Source organism: Monocercomonoides exilis (genome assembly GCF_001643675.1).
Source record: "Monocercomonoides exilis strain PA203 chromosome Unknown scaffold20-1493094, whole genome shotgun sequence".
In the NCBI taxonomy this organism is placed as follows: domain Eukaryota; phylum Preaxostyla; order Oxymonadida; family Polymastigidae; genus Monocercomonoides; species Monocercomonoides exilis.
Window position 1 is genome coordinate 428,520 of NW_027150565.1, and position 15,320 is coordinate 443,839.

The window sequence follows — 15,320 nt, forward strand, 5'->3', positions numbered from 1 at the left end:
CTCCATGCACACATAACCTGTTTTGCTGTGATTAGCTCCTCCATCTGCACTTTCTCTTTTTCCACTAACAAACTCTCCTTCTCCTTCTCCTTCTCCTTCTCCTTCTCCTTCTCCTTATTCTTCTCCTTCACAAGTTTTATAGCTGCTTTATTCTAACTACAAATTATCGAACTTCCTCTTCCTCTGCTTGTCTCAATCGCATGCTCCAAACAATCTGAAATAGAACAAATGTCTATTAGCTTTTATGCAAAAACTCTAGGTACTCCAAACGCAAATTAATATGCGAATCCAATCGCATATGCATACACAAAAGAAATATACTTCTCACACTCGCACACATCTCTTCCAACCTTTTTTGCAACACTCCCAAACAGATACCGCATCTGATCCAGAAGTGAAAGTTTCTTCTCAATCAGCGCAGGAAGAGAAAATATCACTCGATGAAATTGGTTATCTCTTTATTCTTTCGAATGCCCCACCTGCTGGAACTTCGAAACTTATGCCGCGTCTTTCTCATAGTCGCAACAAGCAGAAAAAGCTGACGCTGAAACAGAAGACGAAGAAAAAGAAAAAGCAAAGTCATTATGCACGTTCTCTTTTGCTTTCCTTAACCACATCGGAGCAACCATTGGAGCAATCGCTGATAAAGTGTGGGCAGTTGGAAAAGGCCAACGAAGTATCGCAACTTCATTGATTGAACTTCGCATATCATTATACCACCATCTCTGAATAAACTCCTCTTCTACACTGAGCTTTTTGTCTGGAGCTTTGAACGAAACCAGACACTTCGCTTTCTTTTTCTTTGCCTCTCTTCCCTCGCTAATCCCAATTTTCTGCGTTTCAGTATCAAAATCTCCTCAAACACATTCCCACATACATGTTCTCACGTAACCGATGCATAGTTACTCAGAATCTCCTTCTTGTTGCATCCTTTTGCTCCTTCTCTGCTCTGCAGTTTCTCCTCAATTTCCTTAATTGTTTTCTTCATCTCCTTCTTCCAGTCATCCGTGTGCGGTCCCAATAAAACGATTCAAATACAAAACACTGCTTTCAAAGGTGCAAAAATATGTGTGTGTTGGAATAGCGGATTAACTCTTCCTGTTCGATATGGATGCCATAGCCCAACAATTACTCCTCTTCTCTCTTGTGCTCGAAAAACACAAAGAGCACATTGAACTTGTGTTTTGCAGCTTCCATAACTTCCTAATTCATATTTTCACCATTCCTTGCCCAATGCGGTAACAAGATCTTCAAAAACTCCAGAGCCAGATTCTTCTTCGGTGTTGAGCGTTTGCTGTTTCTCTTCCATTTCAGCCACTCCGTATACTAACTTCTCGGAAACTGTTCGTTTAGCTCGTCCTGCACTATCATAGCCTACCCATCAGCTATCCAACTCCACATCATCCACAGGCTCTCCTTTCGGATCAATGAACAGATTGTCATCCAACATCAGTACAAAACAACCACAAACATTCTGCTTATCTGAATAAATTCTTTCTTTTCTTCTCCCTCTTCCTCCTCTTATTATTATCACTTCTCAAAAATCAAACAATTTATCCCCCCAACTTCTTTATTGAATTTGTCTTTTTCCTCAATTATAAATAATCCATTCGCTGATATTTACAACATCTTCACAACAACAATCATTTCAACAATTTTTTTCATCGAAAAAATACACGAACACACATCTGCTTCTCCTAATGCTTTATTCTTTTTTCTCGCGTATTCCAAAGTGACATATCAGGCACGCAAAGCGAGTGAAGAGCACATCATCTGTGATAGGCATCACTCTGAGGAAATCGCTGTCAATATCCTTACCTTTGCAAACTTTAGCCCACTCAGCCCAAGCGCCTCCACAACCATCGGAGTCATCGCTTCTTCCAGCATCACCTGAATCTCTTCAATTCTCTCTACATGCTCTCTGTGCGCTGTCGGATACCCGCCTTTCTCCTCATTCCCATCACCTCCATCTCTCCCTTCATCTTCTTCTCACTTTTTGTGTCCCTTTTCTCCTTCCTCTGCCTCTTCTCGCTCCTCCAGCACCGCCAGCGCACTCGCTGCTGGTGGCAGAACCACATCCTCCATCCTTAGCACAACCACCTACAGCCCCTTCTCCACAATCTCCCCCACTTCGCACACGACAAACCTTCCGCATGTCACTTCATCATCCAGCTTCACCACCAAATATATTAACTGAGACGATCACCATATCTGCAGTGAAGTGTCAAACAGATCGTAGATCGACGGGAACGCTTTCACATCTGCTGCTGCAAAGATCCGCTTGCTCCCCGACTTCGTGCCCACCTACTCTGCAAGCGACGGAAGCAGGTCCACCAGCGGAACTGAAAGCATCGCCGAAGGCGCCACATCGTACGCACACGCGACACCCCCATCCAATGCAACCAGCTATGTCACGCCACAACATATCCCTTGAAACTTTTGTTGCTCCCTCAGTTACGACTTCTTGTGATTTTCAAGCACTTCAGCCGCCTCTCGATGTAGTCCATCGCTCCAGCCGAATTGTTTGAAACTGCCACCGCGGAGGTCTCCGAAGAGTCAATTGCAGGAGCTGATAGTGATGATGAAGATAACAATGGTTAATCAACTCCGACTGCCTTCTTCTTTGCGCTTTTTCACATCCCAAACGGAGAATATAACCTACATGCTGTTCAAGTTGAAGATGGAGAAGAAGACAAAAGCGCTAAGAGAAAAGACGACTGCTGCGCTGCACCAGTCACAAGAAGCTTCATTTGACATCTCTAACCACGTTAACAGGCAGCTTCACTGGTGATGAATATACAACATTCACATTCTTATCAGAATGGCCAACTTGCTGAGAAAACCATATTTTTTCGTGCAATTTGAAAAGAATAAAGCATAACACACTTCGATAATGCGTTCACACAAAATGAAAGGGAGAAAAAAAAAGCACATTTCGAGATGAAAACAAGTTGTTTGATGCAATCTTTTTAAATCTTTATAAGAGAAAAAATTGCTTTTTGGAGTTAGTGACAAATGGAGATTTATTTTGAAAAATAATGTTTCATTCAGCAAATTTCTTGAATTTTGTTAATAATTGGGTGATAATTTTTGAAATCATATTTTTTCATACAAAAATTTCGGTGCAAAAATAATACAAGAATACAAATAAAAAAAAATTGAAAAGTGAAAACATTTTTTGAATACATTTTAATCTTTGATTCGGTAAAGCCATTTGTTCTCAAAAACAAATATCAAGCTTTTTCTCTTTTGAATGAAAATTTTCTTTCAAAAAACGATCAGTCTTTGAAAAATCAACACCCCGAAAAAAGATTTGATTTCAAAAATAATCACCCAATTGCTTTTTGAAAACTTCATTTTGAATATTTTTCGAACACAATGAGTGTTGTTTTGACGAATTTTTCATGATTGACAATTTCTTATAAAAAAACAAGAATTCAAACAAATCAATTTTATACATCTTTCAACAAAAGAAAAATAAAAAGCTTTGCAGACATCCTAAAATTTTGAATGAATATTCTAACAGGTGAAATGAAATTCTTGAAATCATAACTAATTTTTCATTTGATTCAAATAGCTCGAAAGCAGAAGCTAACAAAAGTATATTCTATTTCATTATTAACGTTCTGTATGTTATCATCAGATTCTTAAAACACTTCTCAATAATTAGCTCAGAAAACAACAATATTAAAACTCAATAAAACAATAATGGGAATGGAATGATCAACTCTTTTTGATCATATGTGATCTTTTGTGGGACAGAATTAAACTCGAGAAACTATTCAAAAAAATTAAACCATATCTTTCAGTGGAATTCTTTGGAATTCATTATTATAAGTATCTGCGTCACATTTCTTCTGACGTGAACATTTTTGAGGTGACGTGACATGATTGAAAAATGACATTCACTCATATAAAAAACATATTAAAAAAACAAGAAATGCAAAGAAAACCTGATATTCTTTTGTAAGCCTAAGTGACGCGAAGAGAAAATTTTGTCACGTCCGTCGCCAAATTTCCACTTCATGAAAAAAAAAAAAAAAAAAAAAAAAAAAAAATAAAAAAAAAAAAAAAAAAATTAATTATTATGAAAAGCAATAGTTTTATGAAATATGTGAAAAAGGATAAATTTAACATGTTTTTGAAAGTTGTCATTTGATCAATATGTCCCACAATAATGAGATTGTTTCAAACAAATTAAATCATTCTTTTGTATTATTCAAAAATAAGACACAAAATCTCGATGGAATGAATGAACAATGGTATGATCATGAAGTTTTTTTGATTGCATTGTTTCAAAACATATCTTTCAACTTTTTTGTTCAATAAAATAAATAACAGCTGAGTTATCTTCCATTTGTTATGAAATCGTGAAAACTCGGAAATTGAGCACCACATGATAATGTTGTTGTGTGAAGTTGTAGATACTATTGGTTTTTTGTTCATTGCAATTGATTTTTTCAATTTTATCGTAGAAATGCTTTTTGAACTGGAAGATTGCGACGAGGAAGATCATAAACAGAAAATCGAAAAATGAATGAAACAATTGCAAAATGAATAAAAAAGAATAGAAATCAATATGGGTTATTATTTTTCATATCGTAACTTTGTTCGAAGAAAGATCTTTTTTTTCATAATTGTGGTATGAGCAATTAAAAGCTCAAATATGTGTTAATAAGTGAAATGTGAATGAAGTGTGAAGGAATTATTGAAAAATAAGTGAAATTGAGAAAATCTTGAAAATACCATTATAACATTTAATTTTTTAGTTTTTATTTATATCAAAATTATGTTGCATAACATCTCCCTTCAAGCTCAGTTATTGAATATTTTTGATTAATATTTGAGTATGATTTAATGATTTAACTTTTTTACATGATTTGTATGAACTATCATCAAAAAATGAATGAATGATTGATTTATATAATTTTTAGTGAAATTATGAGGTTTATAAATTTATGTATTGTTATTTAAAACTTTATTAATGTTATGGAAGAACATTTTATTTAGGACGAATCGAGAGGTTAAAGAGAAGCAATGAAACTTGAAAAGGGATTAAAAACGAAAATGATGTTAATGGACTTTCTGATGGAAGTGACATAATTCCAAAGAAGAATGTGAATAAAGGAAAAAAATTGTGATTTATATTATCTATTTGATGTTTGCCTCATTATTTTTTATTTATTTATTTATTTGGTTGTTGATTTATATGTTGATTTGTATGTTGATTTGTATGTTTGTTTGTTTTGTTTGCATTATGCAAGAAATGGGAGGAGGAATTGGGAGGCTGAAATGGAGGTTGGTGTGGTTGCAAGATTTTTGATTGCAGGGCAGTGGCAAGAAAGAGATGTTGATGAAGAAGGAAAGTTGAATGAGAAATGGAGAAGGTGGCAAAGTTGAATTAAATTCCTGTTTAAATGATGAATTCGCCAACAGATTCTGTGAGGCGTTGTAGCGGCAAGAAGAGGAGAGAAGAGGGAAAAGGAGGAATGTGTTGTGTGAGAGAGCGATGGAAAGGAGGAGCTTTGGAAGGATGGTTGCAAAGGAATGGAGGAGCTGTGAAGCATGCGGACTTAATTCCGAAGAGACAAAACAGGCGATGCTACCACGTTCGTTGATGCCTTTATCTTCATCGCCATCGTATTATTCTTCTTCTCTTTCTTCCTCTTCTTCCTTCTTTTTCTTCCTCTTCTTCCTCTTCTTCCTCTTCTTTCTCTTCTTTCTCTTCCTCTTCCTCTTCATTGCCTCCCGATCCCCGCACCACCCAAAGCACTCCTTCCTATTCCCCCGTTGCATCCCCTTCTGCTCCTCCTGTCAAAAAGCGCCTTCTCATCCTCGACCTCCGCCCGAAACTGAACGCCGTAGGCCAGTCATTCATCTCTGGTGGTTACGAATCCGAGTCCAACTATCTCTTTGCGGAGTGCCGAAACTTTGCAATCCCCAACCTCCATTCCATGCGCACGTGCATGTGCTCTATGCGTGCTGCGTGTGTGGCGTGGGCACAACGCGAGATCGATGCCGAGGTCTTCTATGCTCTGTTACAGCTATCACGCTGGCTGGAGAACATTCAGGTGCTCCTTCTTTCTGCACTCGAACTCGCACAAGCAGTTCAAGGCGGGTGGAATGTGCTTGCTCACTGCGCTGATGGCTGGGACAGGACACTCACCATCACTTCACTCGCATTCTTGCTGCTGGATCCATTCTCCAGGACGATTGCTGGCTTTTCGACGCTTGTGAAGAAGGAGCGGATGCACTTTGGGTATCAGTTTGTGACGAGGTACGGAAACAGGCAGAGATGGTAGCCGATAGGAGAATGAAGAAGTTATTATGTGTACAAGCACACTTCCAACGGAAGAGCTGGAGGAGGCAGAACAGGAGAGCATTGCAACAACGGAAGTGGTAATACTGCTGATGGTGGTGGTGGTAGTGGTGGTGGCGGAGGATTGAAGGGAAATACAAGTAAAATTATGTAGCATGGCTCTGCTTTACCGTCTTCCGCACATCCAGTATCTTTCACGCCTGCCTTTCCTGCTTCTCAAATCTCTTCTTTTTCTTCTTCTTTTTCTTCTGCATTTGACAAACCGCATTCTTCGTTAACTTCATCATTTCCTTCTCCAACCACTTCTTCTTCTCCAATCTTTTCTCCAAATGCTTCTCATTTTTCTCTGCAAGCCTCTTCTCCTTCAGCCATTTCTTCTTTTTCTTCTGCTTCTTCTGCTTCTTCTTCTGTTTCTTCTTCTGATGCAGCTAGTGTCAAATCAGCAGAGCACAAGTTATTCAGAAAGAGGGCAATTTAGCCGCCTGCAAGATGCTTCTGTCCCATCTGTTGAACCTCGCTCGCTTCCTCTCTCTCCTTCCTCCACCTCTTCCACTTCTTCTCTTCACTCCTCCTCGGCTCATTATCAGTCTGGTCTTTCCTCTCCTTCACAGTCTCCTTCTCCTTCTCCTTCTCCTTCTCCTGTTTCTTCCACTCCTTCCTCTTCACATCTCTTCGCATGCTCTCTTTCCAGCACTTCTCCTTATGTCACTCCCACTCAGTTCGCTGTCCGTCTCTCGACACCTCCAACAAGCTCTTCGTTCTCTTCCTGTTTGTCCAGCAATGAATTGTCTGCTTCAACACATCCTTTAACAATGTCATCGCATTATCCTCCGCGGAATACTCAAGCTGAGCCTGTTTCTTTCTCTTTGTCCTTCGCTTCTTCTTTTGCTCCATCTTCAACACCTTCTTTTTCTTCTTCTTTAATGTCAGCTTCAATTCAGGTTCAATCTCAGTCTCAGTCTCAGTCTCAATCTCATATTTCTTCAACAGATACAACTTCTCTTTCTTCTTTTCAATTGCATCCTTTTTCTGAAGCACTGAATGCAGTTTCTCCTCAACAGTTACCGAAAACACCTGAACATTCACAGCTTTTCAATTAAATGTCCAGATAGGAATCATCTGCCGTCCAAAAAACAAACAATGCAGCTCAAATAAAAGCAACATCAGCACAAACACTACAGAAATTGCATTCAGACAGGCAAAAGCAGAAAGCTGAAGTTGTGTCAGTTAAGGATCCAAAGAAGTTTATGATGGGGGCATTGTCCCTTCGCTGAACAGCCCTTCATCATCCTTGGCTGCCTCGAACACCTCGTTTGTCATGTGCTATCGCACTCAGAATGTTGAAATCAGTGGGGGTGAAGGGAATCCATCGAAACCAGCGAGACAAAATCAGACAGACAATGGGGCGAATTCATTCACTTGGTGTGTGTGGAATGGGTCAAAAACCACTGGGACAAGTAATTCTTTCACAGATAGGGCTTCGATTGGAGGGGCCATTAACATGTGTAATCTGGGATCAGGAAGTCTTTCAGTGAAATTTTGTTTGTTCAACAACTGCACTGCATATTGGGATGGTGGAGGAATTATGTGTCGTTCTATCAATTCCATCAAGATTGAGAACAATTCGTTCAATGCATGTACAGCAAAAAATTATTATGGAGGATGGATATATGCTGTAACAATTTCGTCATGTGTCAGGATCAGTGGGTGCGAGTTCCAGAAATGCAAAGCAAGAAACGATGGAGGAAGGTTTTTTGTTAACTTTTCAGGCATCTGGAGCAAACTGAATAAGAACAATAAATTTGCTTTATGTTTGTGAAAAAATGAAGCTTTGCAATTAGACTGATTCTTTTTGGTATTTATTGATATTACATATTTTTCTTCACTTTTTTTAGTTTTTTCTTTTTTCTTCATTTCACCTGTACACTGGTAAATAGAAATGAAAAATATGAAATTGCTAAAGATAATTATATATTTAATAAGAAATCAAATTTATGTGTTATGTTTTACAAGTTCTTCTATCGAATTTATCAAAAACATGAAGATCTCTTCAAAGATTTAACAAATTAATGTTTTTTCAGTGAAAAACGAAGTGGAAATTTCAAAAATAATATCATTTTCAATGGAAACAATAAAGTCCAATGTTTGAAATGAAGAAAAAACAAAAATCGATGAAAAATAAAAGGACTGATTAATATAACATTGCGTTCTCTTTTCATTTTTAATCAAAAATGTTCGAAATGATAATACGTACTAATTATGATTAAACCTAAAAAAAATAAATAATTACTTGTGACAACATTTGAAAAACAAAACATTAATTTTCTTACACATTTTGCATCTCTCAAACATTACTATTCGTCCAAAATAAAATGTTCTTCCATAACATTAATAAAGTTTTAAATAACAATACATAAATTTATAAACCTCATAATTTCACTAAAAATTATATAAATCAATCATTCATTCATTTTTTGATGATAGTTCATACAAATCATGTAAAAAAGTTAAATCATTAAATCATACTCAAATATTAATCAAAAATATTCAATAACTGAGCTTGAAGGGAGATGTTATGCAACATAATTTTGATATAAATAAAAACTAAAAAATTAAATGTTATAATGGTATTTTCAAGATTTTCTCAATTTCACTTATTTTTCAATAATTCCTTCACACTTCATTCACATTTCACTTATTAACACATATTTGAGCTTTTAATTGCTCATACCACAATTATGAAAAAAAAGATCTTTCTTCGAACAAAGTTACGATATGAAAAATAATAACCCATATTCAAATTGTTATCTTCAATAATAGATAATTCAGCTTGTTAACCTTTGTAATTCCAAATAATTTTAATAAAAGAAATAACTCAAAAATTAAATGTTATAATGGAATTTATAAGAAATTCTCAAATTAACTTGATTTTCAAAAATTCAATCAAGATTCTTTTTCTATTTATTTATAAACATGTATTTTTACCTTTTTCATTTCAAACCACAATTTCTTAAAAAAAGATCTTTCTTCGAACAAAGTTACGATATGAAAAATAATGACCCATATATTCAATCGATTTGTTCGACAATCCGAATAAAATGATAGAAAAGAGAAACTATTGTTGGGAAATACCACTTGGCTGCTGAAGCATGTTGGATGTTGCAAGGAATTGAAATGCTTTGCATGCTATTCTTTTGATAAATCATTATCGAACAAAAGAATGAAAGAGATGATAATTGATGAAAATGAAAAGAAAAAAGATGAAATGAATGAAAAGCTTTTGACTGATCTTTGTGGATGTTTTGTTTAGCTGTGTGATGAGACGTTTTTGGTGTAATTCTTTCAATCATTGTGACTAACCTTTTGAAAATAGCATCGAAGAAAACGGAAAGTTAAAAAGCAAACGAAGAAGTGGAAATGGTATTGCTTTTATTGAACCGCTTTGAATATCAATTTAGATTTTTTTGTGCAATTTTTTAATATAAACTGGGTTTTATTTTTCTTTTCATTAGAAAATGTTAGAGGAACTGTTTTTAAAAGAAATCGAAGAGATTAAACAACATTATCATGAACTCAACATTCAATAAAGGCTAATGCATCATTCTGCTTGGAAGTTTATGATTAACTGATTTAATATATCATTCAGCTTGTTAAAAGGCATCGTGAGCGAGCTGCACTTAGCGAGAGAATTAGCAAGAGAATCGGATGAGCTGAATAGAAACATTGAAAGAAAGAGAAAGAATGAAGAGGAAAGAATCGAAAAACTGAGAAGGAGGTTCTTCAAAAGAGATGGGATAAGATGTTGCCTTTTCACTTAATCCATTGCAATTTGTGGAACGAATTATTCGTCAGGCTTTTTGGATGTATTTCAAATGTGTTTCGAGCGTCGAGGGATATTAACAAAGATTTCAATGAGAATTGCTTTTATGCATTTAAAAAAAATAAACAGAAGAGCTGTGAAGGTTGATGAATTGCTGGAAAGCGAGTCCGTAGATATTATTTTGGAGGAGATTCAACAACAAAAATTGAAAAATTGGCTGATATATCAAAGCTTGTAATTCCATATAAATTCTTCAATACGATTTAAAAAAAGAGTGGAATGATGAAATAGAAGTTGTGAAAAAAGAGTTGAAAAAGAAAGTGATTGAAAAAGATGGTATCAAAAGGAACCGATTATGCTATAACAAGGCTTCGCGAAACTCAAATTTTGACAATTTCTTTTTGATAATCCACTTTTAGATTGTTTCAGAAATTATTCCATGAATGCTTTTATGAATTTGATATATTAAATATTGATAATCAAAAGATATGTCCACTCACATTCTCTTTTTTTTCTTTTGAAAATCATATCTTAATACAATTCATGTTTGTGTCTCTTTTTTTGAAAAAAAATTGAAATTATTTTCCTTCATTTTGTTGATCTGAAAATATAATATAAGTAAAAGATTATTGGTAAGTTATTTATAATTCTCCTTTTTATCAACTCAAAGACTATCATCAATCATCTTTTTGCAAATTACTTTCAAGAAAATACAAATGATTGTTTATTAATCCATCGTTAATAACAGTGTCTTTGATAAACCTTTCAAATATCTGGCTTTCGTCAAGTTTCCTCACTAGTTTGTCAAAATATTCTGAGATTTCAGTTCTAGAAATAAATAAAAATATTATCGTGCAAGAAAAAACAGAGCAAGAGAAATATATGTTGAAATCAATAAAGAACGTTTTTCATTTGACTTTTGGAAAGTCAATTATCTAAATGAAGCAACAGATAACTTTATTGAATTTTTCATCATTCTATTCTTTTTTATTTTTCTCTTTCTTCACTTCAAACAATTTTACGACAAAACTCTCTTTTCATTTCTATTTTTTAACTCCGCTCGGAGTCCACCCTTTACCCTTTTTAATTCTTTTTCGATGAGGATTCCTTTTTTGAACGCACTCGGAAAATGAAAAGAAATGATCATCATATGGACAAATTATCGAAAGGCAACAGTTTCCAAAGAAAAATCGAACAACATCCATTTTCATTCACTTCAAAGAAGAAATCAAACTTATGGATTCCAAGGACTGAACAAAAAACGAAAGAATTTTTATCACGCATTCTTTTTCATATTTTGTCTTCATATTTTTTCTCTGTAAGAATCACAAATGCACATTTTTCCTTTTGATCGGAGTCGTTTCCAACTCGAAAATTCATAGTCAACCAACAACATCAAAGTCAAACGGTTTTCTTTTCATTCCATTTATAAATTCTAGTTTTGTTCGTCATTCTTTCGTTTTCTGTGGTCAATACAAACTTATTAACAATTTTCATGTTTCAAAAAAGCATTTTTGAAGTTCAATAAAATGGATGATAAATAAAAAGCTTTGTTCGAAGAAAAAATCGAATTAAAATGGAGCGAAAATGATATGAAATATTATGGTATATCAAATTTGAAGGATTGCTTCAAGTGTTTGCATGTTAAAAGGATATCTTTGATCTCCGATAACGTTTTTTGTTTTGGAAATAACTCGTTCACAGCTGGCTTTACTGCAGGGGGAAACAATTAACGAATGGCACAATCCAGAATAAACGGTTTGTATATTTCCATATGCTGCCAGCACTTGGTAATATATTTCGGGGTTATATTCAAATAAATCATCCGGCTTTGATCTCATCTGCCTTTCAAACAACAGATTGCAACCTACAGAGTTTTTCTTTTCCATGTCCTTCAGAACTTTTTTCGCTTATTTCGTAAAATATGCATCAAGCCTTGGAAACCAATCAACAAATAACGTGTTCTCTATCTGTTTCATGCTTTGTGTTGCTTTTTCTTCATTGAATTCTGTAATAACAAGTAATTTGCCAGTCGAAAAAAAATTTTCAATGTCAAAATCTAATTCTTCATCTAATTCTGACTGATGGCCTTCAAAATAACAATGACAGTGACTGCGAACGTCATCTTCCAAACATGTTGTTTCATTTTTCTGATTATCTTCAAGGACTCTGTCAACATCCATCAGTTCCTCTTGCGTTTCATTCATTGTTTCCTGCGAACAAACACTTGCTGAAGAATAACAATTAAGATCCACAAATAAATGTGTTGAAGAATTGGAATTGTTTGAAGTTGAAGAAACTTCAGACGTTGAGAATATTTCACTATCTTTCCCGAATTGAGTTTGACTTGGGTTTTATTGTTCAAACAAATAATCGTACATATCGTCAACTGAATTTTCTTCAGCTTCTAATAATCCATATTCGTCGCTTTCTTCATCTTCTTCTCCAATGACAAGTTTCTTTTCGTTTCTCTTCCCAACTGTTTCTTGAGCAGTTTCTTCCAGTTGCTGAATCAACAAGAGAATGTCATTCAATTCATTTTTTTCTTCAATCAACATATAAAAATGAATTAGCACTCAATACAAAAAATAAACACATAAAAATAATATCAAATCTGATTGGCTTTTGGATTTATTTATAAATGCAGCCTGGGATTGGGGTCTATATTTCATCCTATGTTTCAAAAAATTCACAACAAATATCAAAAGCCAAAGTTTAAGAAATGAAAAAAAATAATAAAATTAAACTCATTTGCATTTAAGTCAACAGGATAAGGCAAATGATGAAATAATGATGAAACTTTGTATCTGAAGTCTGAAGAATTTGTTAAAGAGGATAGACAAGAGATTTCAGCTTCTTTTTCAAAGAAAGATGGTGTTTAAAAGATACTGAGAGGAAAGCATTGCTTTCGAACCAACTGAATGCCAATTTAGGTCACAGCAGACAAAAGCGCTAAATATTCACCGCCCGTTTCAACAAAAAATAGCATTACATCAATATAAGCGAGTTCACAATAGAGTTTCTCCATTTTTCTTCTTTTAACTGAACCAGCTTCAAAATATAGAAAAATGACTCAAAAGCTCTTTAACAAAATTGGGAAAACTTTACTCAACTTGGTGCTGTCATTTTCAAAATTCATATGAAGCAAATGAAAAGGGAATAAGAACACTTCTGCTTTGATGATATCCACAAGGCTATCCGTGTCAATTAAATGTTCCTTTCGAATTAATTTATTTTTTCTCCTGATGAACGAAGCTATTTCGAACAATGAAATCCATCTTGTTGTGATAAATGTTGTGGCGTGCTTCTTGAGAATGTTTTTTATTAGCTTTGAATGGGCTTTTTGAGAAAATTTCAGCATTTTAAATTTGAAATCGCAAAGAAATGAACTTTTGTGAGTCAATTTGTGATAACCAAATTTGTCAAGTGATTAAAGCAGTAAATATGAAAAGGAATAAATCTCTGATACCTTTCTTCAATTGAATCTGCATTTCTTTCCTGGCTTGTGAAATTCTCAATGGCTCTGATTTGAGAAGAAAACCCATCTGTACAAAAACTTGTCACAATTGTGTTATATTGACTGAATTCATGTATTAGATTGTTAACAAGAATATTGAACTCTTTGGAAGTTCCGCATGGTGGATATAATCCCCAAAATAATGTTTTGCTGTCAAATGATAGTTTTGATACCGTAACAACAATGATCTTTCTATTCGCCACTGATGCTCCATCCAACATAATGCTCACTCCATTGTTCCGTATTATCGATTCTTTTTCCTTCACAACTCTGGATTTTTCCATAAGAACCATGTGTGCGATTTTCTTGCGTGTCAAATATGGGAATATTGATTCCGATGATAGCGAAGTGTTGCTTTGTCCAGCTTTGATCAATGAAAAAATAAACGAATTCATTTCTATAGATGATGATGACAAAAACGAAGAATTGCATCTGCAAATCAAGGAAATGAATTGCTTTTGTAATTTTGAAACACTTGTTGGACCATCCAGCATTGAAAGAGACATTGGATCTTTGCAAATTGATATGGAGTTACACACTTTTGTGAATCGAACAATATTTTTGTGTTTCAAATATTAACATTTATGATTAACAGTTATTGAGAAATTTCTTTGGCCTGAAATGCCATAGGAAAATCCATCATTCGAAATCGGGCACAGATAATACTTATAGCAATCTTTTTTTGGTGTTCTATTTTCATCAACAAGAGTGTAAGATATTTATAATGATTTTCCGATAACTTAAAATGAAATTCGAGAAAGAAATTCATTTTTTTTTCGAGGATGATCATACACTTTCCATATAAAAAAACAACAAAAAAATAAAAAATATGAAAGTCGAAAAAAAGTTCAAAAACCTGGTCCATATTTCGTTTCGCAGTATTTTTGTTATTTCACAAATTGACATCCCGTGTCATGCATTTTCTTTTTTGTTTTTTCGTAAATATCTTTCAAACAAATAAAAAAAAAAACCCTTTAATGATAATTATTTTGAGATTTGAGCAAACAAGAAAAACGTTTCTTAAACATTCTTGTAATTCCTTCGGTAAGTCTTCATTTTCCAAATCTTCTTCCAACTCCAACATTTTGAGTGACCTGACATGATGTCACTGACGGTAAATAAGTTTCAAAATTCCGATCTTGACCTTTTCGTCAGTGAAAATTACGTTATGGTATTTTTGATATGAGAAAATAATGAAATTTTAACAATAATTTAACAAGCTTATTGAAAAAAGATCCTCAATTTGTAATGTTTTTTATTTCTAAATCAAAATTTTATTTCACAAAAATTTTCGACTGACGCGAAAATATTTGTCGTGTCAGTCAGTAATCGAAAGGTTAACGTCAAAAGTCAGCACGTCACCCAAGCTTAAGTGTTTTATCTTTTTCTCAGTATAATTTTAAATATAGTTTGTTTCTGGTAAAAAAAAAAAAAAAAGAAAGAAAAACAGTGACAGGTGCTGACTTACGAGAGCCCACCTATTTCAAGGTGACTCAGATGTTTAGCCCAAAGTTAGAAATTATAGAATAAATTACGGGTGGAACAAAAATTAGGAACAAGAAAATTTTACAACATTTTCATCAATTAATATTTTTTTGTCAGTAATAAAGGGTTGAAATTAATATTTATGGGATTGATCGAATTTTGATTTTGAATAAGCAAAA

The 15,320-nt window shown here is 34.2% G+C and overlaps 3 protein-coding genes across 3 annotated transcripts; all 3 read left to right on the plus strand.

The window, feature by feature from the left end:
* Window positions 1-228: 228 nt before the first annotated feature.
* MONOS_14954 (uncharacterized protein) lies at window positions 229-2,528 on the plus strand (the record flags this gene model as incomplete). The annotated part of the gene is made up of 3 exons (XM_067867798.1): window positions 229-259; window positions 375-648; window positions 1,745-2,528. The coding sequence occupies 3 exons, from the start codon at window positions 229-231 to the stop codon at window positions 2,526-2,528; spliced, it is 1,089 nt and encodes a 362-aa protein (XP_067728071.1).
* A 3,426-nt stretch (window positions 2,529-5,954) lies between these two features.
* On the plus strand, window positions 5,955-6,473 carry MONOS_14955 (putative zinc-binding phosphatase; the record flags this gene model as incomplete). The annotated part of the gene is made up of 2 exons (XM_067867799.1): window positions 5,955-6,277; window positions 6,356-6,473. 2 exons carry the CDS (start codon window positions 5,955-5,957, stop codon window positions 6,471-6,473), a joined length of 441 nt encoding a protein of 146 aa, XP_067728072.1.
* Window positions 6,474-6,741: 268 nt separating this feature from the next.
* MONOS_14956 (uncharacterized protein) lies at window positions 6,742-7,419 on the plus strand (the record flags this gene model as incomplete). The annotated part of the gene is made up of 1 exon (XM_067867800.1): window positions 6,742-7,419. One exon carries the CDS (start codon window positions 6,742-6,744, stop codon window positions 7,417-7,419), a length of 678 nt encoding a protein of 225 aa, XP_067728073.1.
* Between the last annotated feature and the right edge of the window lie 7,901 nt (window positions 7,420-15,320).